Source organism: Chlorocebus sabaeus, chromosome 15 (assembly GCF_047675955.1).
Source record: "Chlorocebus sabaeus isolate Y175 chromosome 15, mChlSab1.0.hap1, whole genome shotgun sequence".
Taxonomy (NCBI): Eukaryota; Metazoa; Chordata; class Mammalia; order Primates; family Cercopithecidae; genus Chlorocebus; species Chlorocebus sabaeus.
The window spans coordinates 69,545,779-69,565,659 of NC_132918.1; the positions used below are offsets into that span (position 1 = coordinate 69,545,779).

General features: G+C 38.2%; 1 protein-coding gene across 13 annotated transcripts in view; it reads right to left on the reverse strand.

The window, feature by feature from the left end:
- THRB (thyroid hormone receptor beta) overlaps positions 1-19,881 on the reverse strand; it is a 367,645-nt gene that overhangs the window by 40,317 nt on the left and 307,447 nt on the right. The window contains exon 1 of one of the 13 annotated variants that reach the window (XM_008009291.3): positions 7,384-8,001. The exons of the other annotated variants lie outside the window; for them this stretch is intronic. Within the exon in view, the coding sequence (XP_008007482.1) occupies positions 7,384-7,711 (328 nt within the window). The 5' untranslated portion in view covers positions 7,712-8,001. Of the gene's footprint in view, positions 1-7,383; positions 8,002-19,881 lie in introns of those variants that run through there. 13 annotated transcript variants of the gene reach the window in all.

Here is a 19,881-nt window from a genome sequence, read left to right on the forward strand (position 1 = left end):
CTTGAAATCCTGACCTCCGGCAGTCTACCCGCTTCAGCCTCCCACAGTGCTGGGATTACAGGCGTGAGCCACTGCTCCCGGCCCGAGAACATATTTCTTCATGGAAGTGAGAAATATTCTTATCATATACTGTGTAAGCATTATGTGTCTTGGTTGAAAAATTTAAATTAATACAAAGGAAAATGCCATCTACAGATTAAATAGAAATAACACATCAATATAAATAAGTAAGGGGTCCAGGAAAACCACATTTCCAATTATATACCTTTCCTTCCTATGATATAAAATGCAGGTACCCTTTAAAGTACACATATTTAAGCATTTTTTCATGTCAACCAGGGCAGTGATTTACTGTCCCATGCATAGCAAGTGGTCAATACATAATTGCAAATGCCATTCAACTTAGGTTGTTTCACAATCCCTCCGTTGCCAAGGAGTAAAGCAAAAAGGACTCTTAGCCTCCATTCAAAATATACCTTAAAATTGCCATTACATTGAATATAATTAGAATTACAATTAAATGTTATATCATTTTTGGAAGAAAATTATTTCTCCATCAAATTTTACAATGGCCTTTGGCATAGCACAGCAAAATTGGAGCTTAGGATAAAGTCTCAGTTAAATGAAAAGCTCAGATTCACAATTTTCATACTTCAGATTTCCCTATGTATATTTCTCTGGTGACCTTTCTAATGACGAAGCCTGAGATGATAGGCAATTAAATTTATATCCCAAGGCACACTATAAATTTGTCAGGCCCAAAATTAATACACTGTGAAGTTCATAAAATCAGCTCCTGATACCAGGGAGTGGATAAAGAAGAGGTAGCAGTTCAGTCCTTGGTCCTTCCACGGACTTTGGCTTAACAATGCTCAGCTATGCATGAGGGTGAAGTACCAAGAAAGGCCCTCAATGCTCCCTAATATCAGGCATTTAATCACCCCAAATTATTTTGGTATCAGTATCCACAAGCAGAATATGGCCCCATTTCTAGTCATAAAGTTCACAAATTCACACGCGCGTATCCTCTCCTTGGTAAGCCAGGTGAGGCACAGGCACTGATGATAATGATAAATTGCTAATGCATGTGGGACTTAATGCCTAGGTTGACAGGTGCAGCAAACCACCATGGCGCACGTTTACTCATGTAATAAACCTGCATGTCCTGTACATGTATCCTGGAACTTAAAATAAAATTGAATTGAATCAAATTAAATTAAAAGAAAAAAATTAAATTAAGCAGCCATTGTAAGACAGCTTTGTCTCTCTCTCTCTCTCTTGCATACTTGGAGGCATTGGAGTTGTAGAACCCTGGTATTGATGAGATCATTTCCTGTTTTAAAAGAGGGCATGAATTAGAAAGCAGGAAGGCAAAGTCGTTAGAAGATTAGGGGAGGGAGCAGAAAGTCACTAGAGATGGGTGATAGTTGCCTCTGATTTTGCTGTTAGAAGCAATTTATAGCTTTGGGCTCATGCAGAAGCACCCACAGTTATGTCATGCCCTGAATCCTAGAGAAACACAAGTGTCATTTCTTTACCTGAAAATCCATTCAGAATGGGATTCAAGGTTATAGCTCTAAAAATGTGGGCTATCAGCCCTTCAGCCTTATGTTACACAAAAGGGAAGGAGCTGTTGCATTTGTCATCAGAACACCATCACTGTCGTTATGAGCTGTGCTGCTCTCCCTGCAGGTGTATCCTGCAGTCATGTGGATGTGTGCTTTAGGGAGTGCAAAATAAAAGAGGTTGATGCTTTCGTGGTGCTTATGATCTAGATAGATTTGACATAAATAAGCAAACATGATGAGGAGAACCCAAATCCCAACAATGGAAATGAGCTACGACATATATGTAAATATTATGTTGCATGTATATATAGTTATGTAGGTTCAGGTGTACTCCACTTTGACAGAAGTCAATATATGAACATTTAAATATGATATTTGGAAATGGAGGAGGGATTTTAACATTATAAAAAATTCTTTATGAAAGATCCTTTACTTCAGATTTTCTCCAAGTAGTAAGTTCTTCACCATTAATGCAGTGGTCCTCAAGTGGAGGTGATTTTGCCTCCCAGGGGACATTTGGCAAAGTCTGGAGACATTTTTAGTTGCCACAATTTCTGTGCGTGTGTGTGTGTGTGTGTGTGTGTGTGTGTTTGCTACTGGTGTCCAGTGGGAAGAGGGGCCAGGAATGATGCTAAACATAATACAATGCAGGACAACCATCACAACAAAGAATCATGTGATCCCAATGTCAATAGTGCCAAGGTTAAGAAACCCTAGTCTAATATACTTTATATATAATAAACTAGTTTTCAAAGGTGATTTACACAAATGATTCAGAGCTATTGTATAAAACAAAGGATATCTGCTTTTGAAGGCAGGGCTGGTTGGGAGGGGGGGTGATGAGAGCATGTGTTGCTGGGTAATAGAAGAGGCTGGTGGGCTGTGAACTGAGTTGGTGACATAAAGTAATGCAGGCTGACGGTAGCAAGGTGGCCCACCAGGGTGTGGTTGGCAGTGGGTGACAGCTGGAGGAAAGCATACTGATTCAGGGATGGAGACTGGGGTGACAGAGAGAGGAACCCCTGAGGAGACTGGCCAAGGTTTCTGGAACAGAGGGTGTGGGTAAAAGCACAAAGCCATAATCAACATTGAACTCTTGAGGGCAGGGAAGAGTTGGTGAAATTTGTGGTAATAGAAAAGGGCCCAAAACCTTGAGAAGGAACCCTGTGGTGGTGCAGAGTATGGGGAAGAACTGCCCCTCAGTGGCTGGAAGCAGAAGGCTTTAAGCAAGAGAGGGTGAACCTGGAGGGAAGAAAGGCAGGAAAACATGGCGGCAGGTATCTGCAGATAAGGAAAGCAGGTGTGTGGGGTGACTGCTCGAAAGCACATTCTAGGAGTCTCCGAGAGAGCTGAGGAAATTCTTTACAACAGCTGGTACCAAGGGAGCGGAAGAGAGGGAAGTACCAAGGACAGCGCACAGGAAACTCAGTATTCCCAAGGCTCTGGAAACAGGAAGAATGCAGATAACCAAGTGGGCACTGGTGAAGCCAAGGACCCATAAGATGATGGGATCATAAAAGCTGGACCAGAGTGGGTGGTAGGGTGGGAAGCAGCTTGATTTCAGACTGAAAGCTGAGAAAAAAGTGTGCTTGACTATGAAGAAGTATTCATGGAGGCATGTGAGGTGGTGGATATGAACTCCATATGCAGAAAGCCAGCAGGGCCACCGTTCCTCTGCAAGCCTGCCAGGCGTCTGACTCCATTTGCTCATAATTCTTTGGACTCCTACTGTTAGCTTTCATTGTGAGTAGGGGCAATGCATGCTCTGGATGAGGTTAGGGCATTCTGTGAAATCTCTGAAGGACATGTCTTTGACAAGGCAGTTAATTCTCAGGAAAGAAAAGGAAAGAAAAGAATCAGCTCATGCTTTTGTCTGCACTTGGACTTGGTTTGGAAATGATTATTGCTCCTTACTTTGCTTTCATTTCTGGGTGCCAAGAGGCACTTTCATTTAACCTTTTGTACGGTGAATGTGTTCTGTATTTTTAAAAGTCGTGGTATTGTTTTCTGGAGTGGTATTTTCTCTGAACAGTAAATGGGTGGCAGTACCTAATTTAAAATCCTAACTTTCCATCAGCATCCTTAAATTACATACACATTGTTGAAAAATCTATGATTGTATTAACCACTTAACTATTACATTTAAAAGAGATTATTTATTTAGTACTCAACAGCTCACTGGGTGGACTGATCACATCTGTGTTTAAATTAAAAAATTCAAGTAGAGGGGAAGAGTAAGGATGGGAGAGAAAGGGAGAGAAAGAATAGAGGAGGAAAGAGATGGAGGGAAAGTAGGAGAGAGAGACAGAGGGAGAGGAAGAAGGAAAGGAAAGGAAAGCTTGAGAAAGAAACATTCCCCAATTTGCCACTTAATTTTTATTTCAAATGCCTATGTAATTGTTCACCTGGAGTCAACAGAGCTACAGAACACACACACACACAAAGACAGAATTCTGTCTCCAAGTCAGAGGAGCAATGAAAGCAGATTCAGAAAGCACAGTCCTGTGTAGAGTTTCTGCTTCGGTTATTAATTTTTCTTTCTGCACAACTAAAAATGTGGTTGTAGAGCAACAACATATACAATCAGAACCAAAACTGAATAGGACAACCCTCCCCTACCCCCACCCCCAGCCCCATCTCCTTGGTCCTGGCCTAAAAACAGGAAATTCTTATTCTCTTGGACATGATAACAAACTCAGGCAACTTTTCGAACATGCAGTTCCTATCAAGTAAGATGGCATGTAGAAGGTCAAGCAAAGAATCCCGTGGAGGAGAGTTGCCCAGGGCAAACTCTTAGGAAGGATTCTGTTTCAACAGAACCAACCGGCCCAGACTAAATCGAGAGGTTGACCTGCAAAGCTGCCTTCAGAGCAACCAGATGAAGACGCAGGCTGTTTGGGAACTTTGGAATGTAATTAGAATTTGTGACGGAAACAGCCAGCGCTTCTACCCACAAAAGGATTTTTTTTTTTTTTTTTTTTTTAAGAAAGAAAGAAAGAAAAGAAGAGGAAAAAAAGTCAACTTTTTACTTTGCTGAAACCTCAGCCACAGAGGAGAAAGCACAACAAACAACCTAGTTGCCAATTCTCCTCCATCTGATTCCAGACTTATTCCCTCCTTCTCCTGAATGTGTGGGGGCCAGAAGTGTGCAGCCAGCACTGGCTCTGTGAGGACTTAGCCATACCTTTGCACAGCTATGTCACTAGAATTACAGTAAAGATCATATCTTCTGAGTGAATGATAGGGTTCTTTTCATTTGTCCCTAACTCTTGAAAATTAAAACTTTGTTTTTTATAATCCATATGAAAAATAAGACAGACATTACATTCTGCATTTCAGCCCTCCTCAATGTGAAAATTACATTGGTTTTCCCCTCCTCAATTCTTGAAGCTTTATTTTAAATGTGATTCAATGAACTGACATCTGACTCTTCCTTAGTTCATGTTCTTAATGCTTCCAGAACTTGATAACTTATTCTTTCAGCTATGAATGCAAAAAACCTTTGTAGAAAAACAATCCAAAGAAAACTAAAAGTTATTCTAAAGTCCACCAATTAAGATAACCATTCTTAACATTGGGTAGGGTAGCCTTCCTTTATTTCACCAGTTTGTACCTATAATTTTTTTATAAGATTGTAATTTTTCTACAAGATTCTCTGTATACTAGAAAATAAAGACTAGGAAATAAGCCATCCTTAAAAAAAATAAAGAAAAAGTTAAGACAGCTGCATTATTGGAGTTTATAAAGCTGTAATGACAGAAGTGAACACAGATGAAGCAATTATGAATTTTTATCTATTGTGAATAGATAAAAATCCAATTGGAAAATGAGGCCTACCCCACTGAACACCTGTTTATAGTCTTAATTTTGCCTTAATGAGACACTACTGATGTCCTTCAACACAACAAAAATCAATAGTGGATCAATATGGATAAACATGTTGGGTACAACCTTTTGTCCTAAGAGACAGTTAACAGCTGGGTTTAGTTTTACTGGGATTTACTTGAAGACTTGTAAAAGTAAATAATGGTGCATTTAAGAATATTTGCCTGCTTTGATTTAGTGAGTTTGGCAGGTGGCGGTGGCCTTTCAATGACATATGGCTTTGAAATTACATCAATATATGCATACAATGTGTCTTTTCCTCTAGTTCATGCATCAAATTAATTAGTAAAGAATCCCTGGTTTAACATTTTATAAGCACATATAACCTAGTGTTGGTTGAAGAAAATACAGTGAAAAGAGAAAAGAACCTGAAGAGTTCTGCAGGAATTTTTAAGAATAGCAGAATGACCACATAGATTGACAGGCACCAATATTTTCTTATAACACTACAAAAGGCATATCCAAGTATGTTTAATGAGGCAATGTTAATTTCTTCTTTTCAAAGTTAAATTACTTATACTATTAAGTGAAATAGCACATGTTCAATCTATCTCAAGTGTTTCCATTAGGGGACTTACCCTGTGTGTCTCTTGTAAGAAAAGAGATTCTGATGACCTTCAAAAGGATGCAAAACTCCATGTTTATAAATAAAAATCAGGATGAGCAACTCTAAATATATTTTATGCTGTAATTTCCTTAATATTTCATACTTGGAAGTTATAGAATAACACTATATGTAGTAAAAATTACAGATTCTAGTTTTTGTTTTTATAAAATTTTGTTCATTTGTTTTCATAACAGACTACTTTCAATTATAGAGTCACACTAAGAAAAGCAAATGATAAATTTTATAGAAACCACAACTAAATAAACCACATTATGTTTTAAGATTAATTTAACAGAGAAATTTACCTTTGAGGATCAAAGGGCATCATGTTTTTGTAAATTACAGAAACTTATAAATTTGGTTCTTTATGCAATATCCTATAGATTATATACAGAAAACATGAGATTCTGGCGTATCTGCACTAGAATTTACACTATTTTCAAAAGCATTCCTATCTGGCAGTTGCTACTAAATGTCCTGAGTTCTACCTGTTTGCCTCCCTTATTTTATTTTTCAGTATCTTATTTTTCAGTAATACAAGACATGTTCTATTGACAGAAATTTAAACAGCATTATAAAGCCACGGTGTCTATTAAGATATATGGATATTTTACTGGTTTTAATATTGGCTATTTTGAAGGGTGTTTCACTTGCTTTCATAAAGAGAATTCACTTGATATGATTGCAGACATGTTCAACTTTAAGGACAAAATAGCAAGGTAAAGTTTCTCAGTTTTTGTCTGAGTTTTACATTCTTACAGTTTGACATGGTTACAAATAGACTCTTTACTGTTTACACGGATAAGTAAATACATTAAAATGAACATTTACAGATCCTAGCAAATCAACATTATTATAGTACTGTCAAAGAAATCACTAACATATTTTACTAGTTAACGAAAATAAACTTGCAAAATGAAGTGCCAAGAAAAAGTCAAATGAGTTTTTAATCTGAACCTGAACTGGGGAGAATTATCCCACTTCAGACACCACAACACCTACCCACCAACTGGAAACCTTTCGCATATTTTCTTTCGCCAAGAAGCCAACAATAGTCACTTCGGGCAATATATACACACACAGGCAAAATACAGCCTAGAAAGCCAACTGACTCCAGCTTTCACAGATGAAGAAAAAAAGTGCTTGGAAATCTTGATGTTCACAGAGTCCCTCAATCACCTAGCAACCCCTCTTACTGCCGTTTTTAATTTCAAATAGCGTTCACATTCAAAGATTTGACGAAGCTGATGTAAACTGTCACTTTAAAACGAAACGAAAACAAACAGTGAAACTTTGAACAAATTTAAGCAAAATGGTCCCTACCTTTTTTTTGAGAATACGATGGCGACTGCACTTGAGAAAAAGTAGGCTTTTCTTCAGTGAAATATTCAGGTTGGCTGTATTGATTCAGGGCCATGTCCAAGTCAGAGTCCTTGCTTTTAAACATGTTTCCAGGGTAACTACAGGTATAAGGCTGATTCACTGCCCAGGCCTGTTCCATATATATGTTGTTACTGGGTACAGCCTGAGCATCGCAACCACTGTAACCCGGACTATCTTCAAAATACGCGTAATAATCAGTGGACTGCATGTAGCAATTGCTGCCGGCAGCTGGGTGCACTTCATATATTTCTTGCATACAGTAGTTCATTTTGTTTCCCTGGTTCAGTTTCTACTTTACATATACACACACTCTACGCATGCATTCTCCAGCCCCATACACCCTGAGAGCTGGGCATATACGCAGAGAAGCATACATACATACACATGAAACGCGAAGGGAAGATGAATAAACACCACCACCAACACAGCAACCCAGCCTGCTTTACTTTGTAATAGCACCTGATGTGCTAAAATCCTATTTAGACCGAGGTGTCTTTTGAGCTCTTCTGCCATCTAAACATATTGGAAAGCAGATTTATGACTATCAAAGGTCTTAAGCTGTGCATGCAGCTAGTTAATTCCTGGGGAAGATGGCAGGCAGGTAGGAATGACCTCCACCCAGATAGGGAAGTGGCAGCGAGAATGCTTCTCTGAAGCTGCTAAGATTCATTTTATATGCTGTTTTTAACCCCTTTCAACGTGATTATAAAACGATTACTCATTGTTATGTCATTTTGCTGGACAGCTTAAGCATGAAACATTATAAAGACATCTTAGAGAATATCCTTGGATACAAAGAAAATCCTAAAATCAATAATCTAGTTTATTAGCATGAACCAGAGAAAATCCAGTAGTAATGAGCCTGATGACTGACTGACTCCAAAACATTAATCTAGCTGTGCAAATGTTACTGATTGAATCTGTTGTTGAATGTTACTGACTGGCTTTTAATACTAGGGTCCAACCATCTTCCCATGACACATAGGTCCCACTGGTTTTTAAAACACGCCAAAGAAGTACACAGTTGAAAATGCTGCTGATGTCTGCGAGTGAGTTTTATTCTGTTCCTTGCACATGATTATTTTCTACCTCATAAGCACTAATCTACATGAGATCTAAAGCTTACGTTAACTGTTCAATTCTGTATTTTATGTTTTCTTTATAAAGGCATGAGAGAGAGTGTATGCCAACGCCCCTATATGAGGAATACCCCTATTATATAGCAGCTTTCCTTTTCTGTTGGTGCTTAATAGTACTCTGATGAGTAGTGCGTGGAAAACTGTAAACACTTATCACTTTATTCCCATTCAAATCTGCTTTTGAGATTATTTTCAAGATTTAATGTGATTTAAGTGGTATTCATGTAGTTACTTAAAGATAGTGATCAAAAAGGGAACGGCATTTTCTGTAAGAATCATCATATCTTTTAACTAAGAAGTTAACAAATACTAAATTAGATTGTAAATGCTTGCTAAGATGATTACTAATGGTATTTTCTCCCTGTGGATGGTGACCAGTGTGTGCATGTCACGTATATGCATAGTTGTAGATCATGACATCAGGAAGGACAGGTGCTGCTCTTCTACACCAGCGAGTCCTTCTGTTTCTTAGGCAGCCTGTTTTCAGGGCTGGGCCTCAGGTGGTGACGTTTACCTTTGGCTTCCTGCTGGTCCATGAGCATGTGACCATGTTGGTATTTCTCTCTAAAGGACCATCGACAACGTAATATTGTAATTTTCAACAGTGAGACCTTTGCTTTGGACATGTAGCTCCAGTCATCAATTGCAACATGGAATTCTGGGGCAGGGACATATGGCAGAAGTAAGGAGGGTATTACAGTCATTCAACAAATTATGGGGTGTCTGTTAAGTACAAAGCAAGGAGTTGGTGGCTACAGAGATGGCTGTTCAGAAAAAAATCACTGTCTCTGCCAAAAGGTAGCTTAATTAAATATACAGTCAAGTGGACCATCATTGTGCTGTCTTTAAGTGCTGACTTTTCATAAATGTAGTAAAGGAGCCATGGACTCAACGGAAAAAGGTGAGGAATTATCAAATGAGCAAAAGATGCGACAAAATTAGAAAAGAGACCCAGGAAGATCTATGTGGAGGATAGTAATAAGACTCCTTTAAAAACTACAACTGATATAAAACAAGCAAAAGCATGTTCTTCAGTTGGTATATATTTGAACCTGTAAAATGAATCACAATATCCTAGAAAGCATGAAAAGTTACCATAAGGAATAAAGAACACAGCTAACGTTTTAATAGTGTTTTTACTTTCTTATTACTCTTAAAACAAATAAAAGATTTATTCAGTGTTATTAAGAACACATACACAATATTACAATTAACATTTTCTCCCTACTGGAAATGTCAAAACATTTCACTGGAAGCAATAACTATTTTCTGAAAACCCCAGGAAAAAGAATCCAGGCCTTATGGTTTTTTTTGCCTGATCTCATTTATTTATCTCAAATTTCCCAAGCCTAATATGAAAATTAACCTTTCAATAAAGCAGTTTTCTTTTTTGGCAAATGCACATGTTTCAAAGTCTCTTTTTCTGGTTAAGAGCTGCATGTTGAATCCATTTGATTTTGCAGTTTTGCCCAGTGCATTTCCTGGCTCCCTCTCTTGTTCATTAAAGGCAGAAATCCAAGCAATTTCTTGCTTCTCATCAGTAACAATATCAACTAAGATCAGAGACTCAACTTTTATTCCAAAGGAACACTTAAAAATAATTTTCAGAAATCTCTAAATATGCTTGAAAAATTGGACAGTTATTCTCCCCTGAAACTGGATATAAACACTGCAATGAAAAAGGAAAGAATAGCTGCTGAAACACTTTCTCTCACTTTTTACTAAACATCTGAAAGGTCAACAGCATTTTTATTGAATTAAAAAAATCCTGAATTCCCTCAGAAATCTTTACATTAAAAAAAGTTTCAAAACATATTTAAGAGAGCTCACTTCCTCCCTAATGTTTATTGTTTGGAGGAAACAGAACAAAACATTCTGAAACACACTCCACACCAAATGGGAATACTCTTTACTTGTAATGAATGCACAAAACTCTCATTACTAGTAGTTGAAAGTGGAGCTCAACACTCACATTGAATTTGAAATATGGCCCCTCACATCCTGATAGAAGCAATCACATCTGTCACCTGTGATCAGTCTTGCATGCTTTTTTGTAAAGTCAATAAAGCAATCTAAACATATTATGTGTCACAAATGGGGTAAGCTTCAGTGAGGTTGTTGTCTTATTTTCTTGATTGCCTGCTCTAATTATTTAAAGAGCAGCTTAAGAGTTATTTCACTTATAGTGCATCCAACTGCCTTAAATAAACTCGGGAGGACTTTAATAATTCTGATTAGAAGTGTTTTTCTATATATATATATGCCTAGGTGTGACTCATAGAAAGTCCGCTTGAATAATTATGGGATGAAACTTTAGCATCAAGATTTTTTAAAAAAGTTCTGAGGTTATTTGCATAAGTAGCAACACTTGAGAACCACTTGTTCCACTAGGTGTCTGACCCCAGTCCCTTCACCAAGGAGCAGGGAATCCTGTGGACTAGCTCCTTTTTCTTCATTTGCAGCTTCACGACATATTTCCGTTAGTTCTTAGCAATTTACCCTCCACACTTCAACCAGGCTTCACCCGCCTTTGAGTTACCCAGTCAAGCAGAGGAGGCAGCACAAAAGGAGGCATGCCAGGAAAGAACGAACTCCAAGGAGAAGTGTAATAAACTCGGGATGGGGCACAGGAGTAATCTGACCAGTGAGCTGGAAGAGTATGTAGAACATCATCAGTGGAGGCCTAAGATACCAAATGGCTGAGCAGAAATGTCTTAGGAAGGGTGCTATCAACTAACTGTACTTGCAAAACGGCACATAAAGAAAGATAACTGATACGCCTTAAAGCAACTGGTCAGAGCCTTTTAACTTCTACTCTAATGACTGTTCTTACTTTCTGTTTTAGTAATTGAACCTCTAAATTTTAGTTGGGCTCATGGCCCCTGAGAAAAAATCCGTTTCCCATTTGTCAATATGTGTCTGTGTGACTAACTTCTGACCAATGAGACATAATAGAAGTGTTGCAAGGCAATTTCCAGGAAACTTAAAAGACGCAGTAAAAGACAACTGGTGCATTCCATTTGCCTCTCGTTTGTTTCGACTTTCTGCTCCCTGCAATTACTGGCGTCCCAGCCATCATGTAGGTCCATGAGAGTGAGGGCTATACTCTAGGGATTGTGGAAGAATGATTTGGAAAATTCTAGGTTGCTGAAATACACAGAATTGCCATACTAGCTCGGGACTGCCAACTTATGGACTTCTTTTTTTCTCAAGAGACAGAAATAAACTTATTTAGGTCACAGTTTTCTTTTTTGTAAAACAGAGATAACAGTACTCACTTCATCGGTTATTGTGAAGATTAAGTGAGTTTATATAAGTAAAGCACTTGGAATGATGACTGGCCTAGTAAGTGACAATTGTACATACATAATAATTATATACATATATTATATATATACACTATATATATATATTTCTTAGGTCTTGTCTTGGGCTACTTCTCAGTCTACACTCTAGGTCAGAGGTCAGCAATCTTCAGCCTGTGGGCCAAACATGACCCACCACCTGTTTTGTAAATAAAGTGTACCGGAATACAGTTTTTATGTGTTACATATTGTCTGTGGCTGCTTTTGTGCTATCATGGCAGAGTTGAGAGGTTGCAAGAGAGACCTTATAGCCTGCTGAAAATATTTACCACCTGGTATTTTGGAGAAAAAGTTTGCCAAGCCCTGTTCTAGGCGATCTCATCCTCATAGTTTTAAATACTATTTATATGCAACATCCATGTGGATATCTCCATCCCAGATGTCTCCTCTGAAACCAGGATCCTATATCCAACCATCAACTTGACATCTCCATTTGCCCAACCAATGGGCATCTCCAACTTAATTTCTAAAATCTGTTCCTCTCACAGTAGTCCCATCTTGGCACCACCATCCACCTGGGAGCTTAAGCAAATAACCTTCAAGTCAACTCTTTTCTTCCCTTCACTACCTAAATCCAATCCATTAGTAAGTTCATTGGTTCTTCCTCCAGAATATATGTTTAATCCAACTACCTCCTTCTCTCCGTTGCCATCATCGCAATCCAAACCATCATCATCTCCTAACTGGACTCCTTTCTGGCTTCCTCATTAGCTTTGGGCCACTTTAACATTTTCTTGACACAGCCACCAAAGAGTGATGTTTTACAGGCTGCAAATCAGATAATGTTTCTTCCTTGTTTAAAACCTTCAGTGGCTTTGCATTGTATTTAAAACAAAATCCAAACCTCTACCAAAAGGTGGTCCTGCCCCACTTCTCATCAATCCTCCTGCTTCCTTGACATAAACCAAAACAGCATCCTCACTCTTCCTTGAGCACGCCAACTTTTTGCCTGCCTCAATTCAAGGATGCTGCACATGTTCTTCCCTCTGTCTGATATATTCCTCCCTTCAGCTCTTCACAGGACAGAGTCCTTCTCATTCATTTGGATGGAGCCTAAATGACACTTTGTGTGTCAGGAACCTCTTGATTCCATCAGAGACCTGAAAGCCCTGACACTCTTCACATACATAACAACACTTGCTCGCTCAGAAAAAAGATGGAGGACTCTCCATGCACCAAAATCCATGTGCATTAAAAAAAAAAAAAGATAAAATGTTACATATTGCAATAAGTGGATTATCTTAGGCTTGAAAGTTCCTGGGAGATATCTGTCTGTCTAAAATTGATCCAGTTTGTTCTTTTATATCTTCGTTACAAGAGAACAGAGATAGAGCTGTTTATTAAATCCACCTCAGTTGAGGTTATGGAATTACAAATAAAGATCATCAGTGCTAATCACCTTTGCCCCAGAAAAGATTATGAAAAGGATTGAGACATTTCCTGCCCCTGGAAGTAACTACTGAAATTGAGGAAAGTTCCCTTTAAAAATGTAAAGAAGCACGAGTCTCGATCTTACCACTGAAGTGCTGAAAGCACATCTACTACATTTTGGCAGAAACTAAAGAGGTGCACAAAAACTTTTTGACCATGTTTTCTTGGATTGTTGAGGTCTGGAATCTTTGGACTCATTGTTTTTGAAAAGGACGTCAAATTAGTTCAAGTCCAGAGATGGGAGCAGGGCAAGCTCCTGGAACTTCCGGACCACTCAACTTGAAAGCAACCCTCCCTCCAAACCCTAACACATATGGAACATTTATGGAGGCTGAGACCTGTTTTAGGTTGTCTTAGGATCCTAGGATATTACAGCAGGAACTTCTGAGCTATGCATTCCACATGTATTTTATCTGATTATGAGAAAACGGAATCCCAAAGAGATGAAGTGACTTGTCATATGGTAGGTTGTAGCTTTTGGGGCCATGACCCACTCCTGCGTTGACTGTATCATTTCTCCTATTGTAGGTAGGGCCTTTATTTTCCCATCTGGGCCTAGTGTTGTAGGGTTAAACAGGTGCTGTGGAGGAAAGGGAGTAAAGGAGCTTGTCTCAGGCCTGGGGATTGACTCTCCCTTCTCAGGATTTCTGCCAAATTATATAAAGCCTTGAGTCACTAGATCATGCAAAACTCGAACCATTTTAGAAACTCTGACTTCCTCAATCCTGGGAGTGTTAATTAGCATGACTCCTCCTCCCCTACCAGTACTGTAATGGTGTAATTCTTGTTAAATGAACACCATGGCTACTGGGTTAGTATTCAGATGGTGTTCCCTAAGTGGTCCCATAATACAGTCCCAAGAGATGATCTAAAGAGAAAACAATAAAAAGAGATTTTATGATCAAATGAGTTTGGGAAATGACAAATGATATGGTCCTCTCTTGGAGATTCACACACACACAACTTTGAATGACTTTGTGTAACAGCATTTCCTAAACATTCCTGATCATAGAACCCTGTGTGCATCGTGTAACATTTGTTACAAGTGTTCCATGAAACATACTTTGAAAAACCTAGTCATCTGCTCTGTTGGATATATATGCTGGAAGTTAAGGCACAGATACATAACAGTGTATTTCTCAGATTACACACCAAGAACAGAGAGAAGAAATCTGCTGAAGGGGAGTGTCCTTTTTCGGGTCTTAACCAAGGAGGAAAGCTGCCAGCCAGAAGGCAGGCTGGACACATGGAAATGCAAATCCCCAGGTGGGCACAGGACAAGCCCAGGGCCTCTTGGGCTCTTGAATTAAGTCTGCTTTGGTAAGAATAGAAACTCAAAGCTCTTCTCTTTTAAAATATATTGTACACTGAATTTGTTTCTAATTTTTTCCTTGGCATTTCATAAAAGCTTTTGATAGTTCTAGCCTGTTGCAGCTCTACAAAAGGGCACCAAGGGGAGACTTTTGTTCACCATAATCTATCACCAAGCGGAATATGCTTTTACAAACATGTGCTTGAAAAAGTAACAGTGTTTTACTAGTATAAAGGGAATGGATTCTGATCTGGTGCAGTGGGAAAAAAATGGCCCTGATTAGAACATTGAAGCAGGAACAAGACACTCTTAGGGACCAAGCTGACGGAAGCAGGCCCAATAATTGAACTGAGAGATTTCCAAAGGGCAAGAGACTCTCATCAAGGCAGTCCTGGTGGCTTCCTCAACCTGGACACCCTCTTTGTGGGTCTAAATTTTGGAGCTGCATGTTTTATTTCACAAAGGTGGAATAATTGCCTCAGCACATTCGTGCAAAAGATACCACAAACTTAGTTACAGCAGCCTTTTACGTAGGATGAAATATGTCCATTTCTAGGATGAGCAAGTTAAAGAGAATAGTCCTTTGTGGTTCCACAAAGATTAAGAGTCCAAAATCCTCAGGTCAGTGATTCTCAAATGGTGGTTTCTGAACAAGCAGCATTAGCATATCCTGGAACTTCTTAGAAATGCAAATTCTATAGCCTACCCCAGACCAACTGGATCAGAAACTCTGAAGGGTGGGGACAGCAAGCCCTTTAGGGGATTCTGACACTAGCTAAAGTTTGAGAACTACTGTCTTAGTAAAGGCTGAAGTTGCTCTAGCTGGTCTGTGCCAACTTTTCCAGCATCACTGGCTGTTACCTTGAGCCCTGGATTCTCGAAACCTCTTTCTGTCTTCTTCTGTTTCTGTTTTCTCCTGGTCCTGGCAGGTGTATTGGCTTTGTCCTTGATCTAAAACGTTTTAGGCCTAATTAGGCTAGGAAGAATGGCGTGCTCCATGTGGCCAGTGCAGCTCAATTTTCCTGGCCTCCACTTTGAGTTTTGGTGTTCATGCACTACCAGTACCATAATACTTAATGAACTTTGTCATTGTCACTCCAGACTCTCAACAGGAGCAGTGATATCTGACATTTTTGGGTCTTTGGACATAATACTATCACAAGAGCACAAGCCCTCTGCTTCCACCTCACTCCACAGCCAAACCTATTGATGGTAGACCAGAAACCTCCATGTCATATAGCCTTTTCCCAATGTCTCCTCTATCTCTGGACAGTTCTTTTTAGTCATCTTCAAGGGATGATCTCCTCGTCTGTCTTTTACAATTGGCCATGCCTTTGGTTCTATTCTCAGCTCTCTTCTAACCATACATATTTTTCCAGGTGAAGTCATCAATGTCTACAGCTTCATCTATTGCCCCTGTGTGCAGATGGTGCTTACTCTCCCTTGTGCCTTCCAGACCTGCATTCCAGCCACCTACCAAACCCCTTTCCTTGGATGCCAAGGTACCTCACATACCGATTCTAAACTCAGTGTGTCAGATTCTGTGTCAGGTGTTTATATGCATCATCTTATTTAAACATCACAATAGTCCTACAGCAGCTATGGCTGACCACAGTTTTATTTAAAATTTTGATTTTACTTCAATTTCCGGGATACATGTGCAGAACGTGCAGGTTTGTCACATAGGTATACATGTGCCATGGTGGTTTGCTGCTCCTATCAACGTGTCATCTAGGTTTTAAGTCAGGCATGCATTAGGTATTTGTCCTAATGTAGTCACATTTTTTTTTTTAATAGATGAAAAGAAATTTATCTGTCTGAAGTGGCACAATGGTAATTTGAAGAGTGAGGATTCAAATCCAGATCTGTTCAAGTAGAAATTACATACTTGGACTTTTCATTACAGCTTATTTATCTCTTTGTAGCTTTGCCACAGCCTCTAGTCACAAAGGGCCAACTAGTCTATGCTGTTACTGTTTTAATTAAACTAATCATTTCATTTTTAAGAGAAAACTTGGCTAACCCAAGAGGTTTCTATGCCTCTGATCTTACTCTGATCTTTCCATTCATCATCCACATTGCAGCTAGGGGAATTGATTTTAAAGGAGAATGTGAAGCATGTCACCTATTGCTCCTCCCACAACCCCAATCCTAGCTTGCAATAATCTTTAGTTTTTAAGATAAAGCTTAAAGACTTAGAAGTCTTTTGTAATGTAGCTCCTGACTACTTTCTACTCTTATCTCTTGCCACTTTCTCATATGACCTGAATGCTGGCCATTTGCAGTTTTGTTGAATAGCATTTCTCTGGCGTGGTCACACGCTGTTTCCTATATACAATGGCCCATGCACTGTGCTAACTACTTTCCTATAGATTATATCATTTAAGCCTCACAACAATCCTGTTCGTAGATATGACTGTTCCTGTTTTAGAGATAAGGAAACTGAGACTCGGAGAGGTTCTACAACTTGCTGGCAGTCATACAACTGATATTCTCAATGCATGCAAATACCATATTTATGTCCAAAATGGTATATCTCTGTTTTGCTGCCCTTATGCCATTTAGCAGCTTACACTGGAGTCTGGGAAACTGTAGGGCTATAGTGACTGACATGCAGTGATTTTTCATGGTTTGTCGTCTGTCCTCTTTGATGGGTCCAGAAACTTAATCATGTCAGACATGATTTACACATGTCAGAAAATTACTAAACAATCTTTGCTGGATGTTAAGTCCATGCAATCCTCTTTTTCATATTGAGAAATAATATGTAGTTTGATTTTAGCCTAAATTCAAGATTTGTTTCATTTAAGTTTTCAAGTAATGGGTTGTGGGTCCAAAATTCCCAGACACGTTTGTACTATTCCAACGCCTTTCTTGCATAGTATTTCCAGTGGATGAAACAGTGCTGATTAAAGACTGGAGTCCTAGCATAGTGTCTTTCACATAACAACTCGGGGATAAAGGTCAAGGGTTTTATTCTGACTGATATTTCCTAAGACCAAAGGCAAATCATAAAGTCTCCTTGTGCTTTGAGAGAATGAGATACCACTCAAAAGAGCTCAGGATCCAAACCAAAAGAAAAATGCACATATACAAAAGTGAACAGAATAGTATTCTTAAGGCTGGAGATTGAAAGAAAAATGAAAAATTTGAAATATACTTCAGACCACTGTTATCATCATTGAAGTCTTCTATTTTCTAAGCCAACAGTGGAATGTCTGCTCTTTTTTTACAAATGAACATTTGATTCAAAAGCAAACCTTAATGAATCTAGCATAGTCTGATGTGGCTTGAACATCATAGTGTAGAAAAAAATGCAAAAATATTTCAGTTTTGGTGTACCTTTAATTAGACAATTGGCTACATAATAATGAGGTCTATTGCATGGTGTCTTTATAAACAATAAGATTGGTTGGGAAGGTATTTCCATTCATTTTGCACAGTGGAAAACTGAGGGGTGCTTTTCTTACTGTACGTAACTACTAAGGGAAAAGGTTAGTATTGAAATTTAGGCCCTCGAGTTACTATTCTAGAAATCACTTTTCCCACTTCCATGCTATGCTTTTCTAAGTGGAAAATTATTTTATTGTTTTGAAATTTCTGGGTGACTAATAATGCGTTTCAACACAAATTCTAAGATCACTTCAATGATTTATCTGTTTTTCCAAAGATGTACTTAATTTAATGTCACATTGTATATTTATTATAGTCAATATGTTTCCCTGTATCTCTAGAAAAAAACACTCTTCAATATTTTACGTGTTTTATAAATATCATTTATGTTTTACTTGAATATCACATAGCAGCTCATTTAGTATATTTTTAAATTTAATCACCTAGAGAAAGTAGATATGTTTCCCTTTTATGTGTTAAGATAATTATTTCATTGTAATTCACAATGATCGACTTGATGTGAAAAGTTGACTGGTTGTTTAAGTGGAATAATTTTGACATTTAACAGCTACAGTATACTTTCTTTATCCCAGAATAACATGTCAGAGATTAATTTTAAAACAAATTTCCCTAATAATAGGAATAATGAATGAACAATTGAATCATCTGCATTTACTTTGCTTTTTCACCCTTAAGAACAACTAGTGCAAAATTTAGACTATGCCACAACTGATGTAGTTTCAAAAGATTTATTCTTTGTCAATAAAGGCTCCAGTCCTACAGTATACTTGAAAATGTTATAAAAAAAAGGTAAAAAGTTCAAACTACTGATACATGCTACCTTGGGGTGAATCTCAAAAATAGTATACTAAGAGAAAGATGCCAGTCATATAAGACCACATACTATAGCATTCCACTTTTGTTAAGTTTCAGAAAAGGCAAATCTAAAGGGACTGAAAGAAAGTCATTGCCAGAGGCTGGGCACAGGAATGGGGAGTAACTGTCAATGAGTCAAAGTTTCTTTTGGGATGATGGAAATGTTCTAAAATAAGATCATGATGATGGTTGCACGCCTCTGTAAATATACTAACAATCATCAAACTATAGACTTAAAACAGGGGAATTTGATGGTATGTAAATTATATCTCAGTGAAGCTTTATAAAAATAGATGCAGGGCTACAAATAGCTTGAGTTAACTAAGACTGATTCTCAAAATAAAATAAAGTTTACATCATTTATGTATCAATACCATGTATGTTATTCTCCCAGATCGAATGGAGATACACCATAGGAGGAAGACATGGCCCTGACTCTGAAATTTGCAACCAAACTAAAAATACATATCAGCAAGCAGAAAACAGTATCCCATACACTGAATACTTCAAGCGTTAAGTGAACATGGAGTAAAATGGAATTATTATTTTTGAAACAACATAGGTTACGTTCTTCATTATTCTTTCCTAAGACAAATGCTAGCCAGCCAATAGAATTTTCATCATCGCTTGGTTGTCAACAGAGTTACTGCTCATTGCAAGCCTAGACTCGAAATTCTGCCAACATTTTCTGTTTGAAATCCTATGAAAAAAAGGGGTGTGCATTTAACTTTTTATTCTCAGCATATAGTACAGTATTGGACACATAGAACACACTCAATTTAAAACATTGTCAGTATAAATCAAGATGAATTCACAATCTCCAGTGAATCAAACAGGCATGTTCAGAAGCCACAATTAAATAAGGCAGAACACAGTGAGTACTTGGACAAAATTTTATCACAGCATTAAAAACAAAAACCCA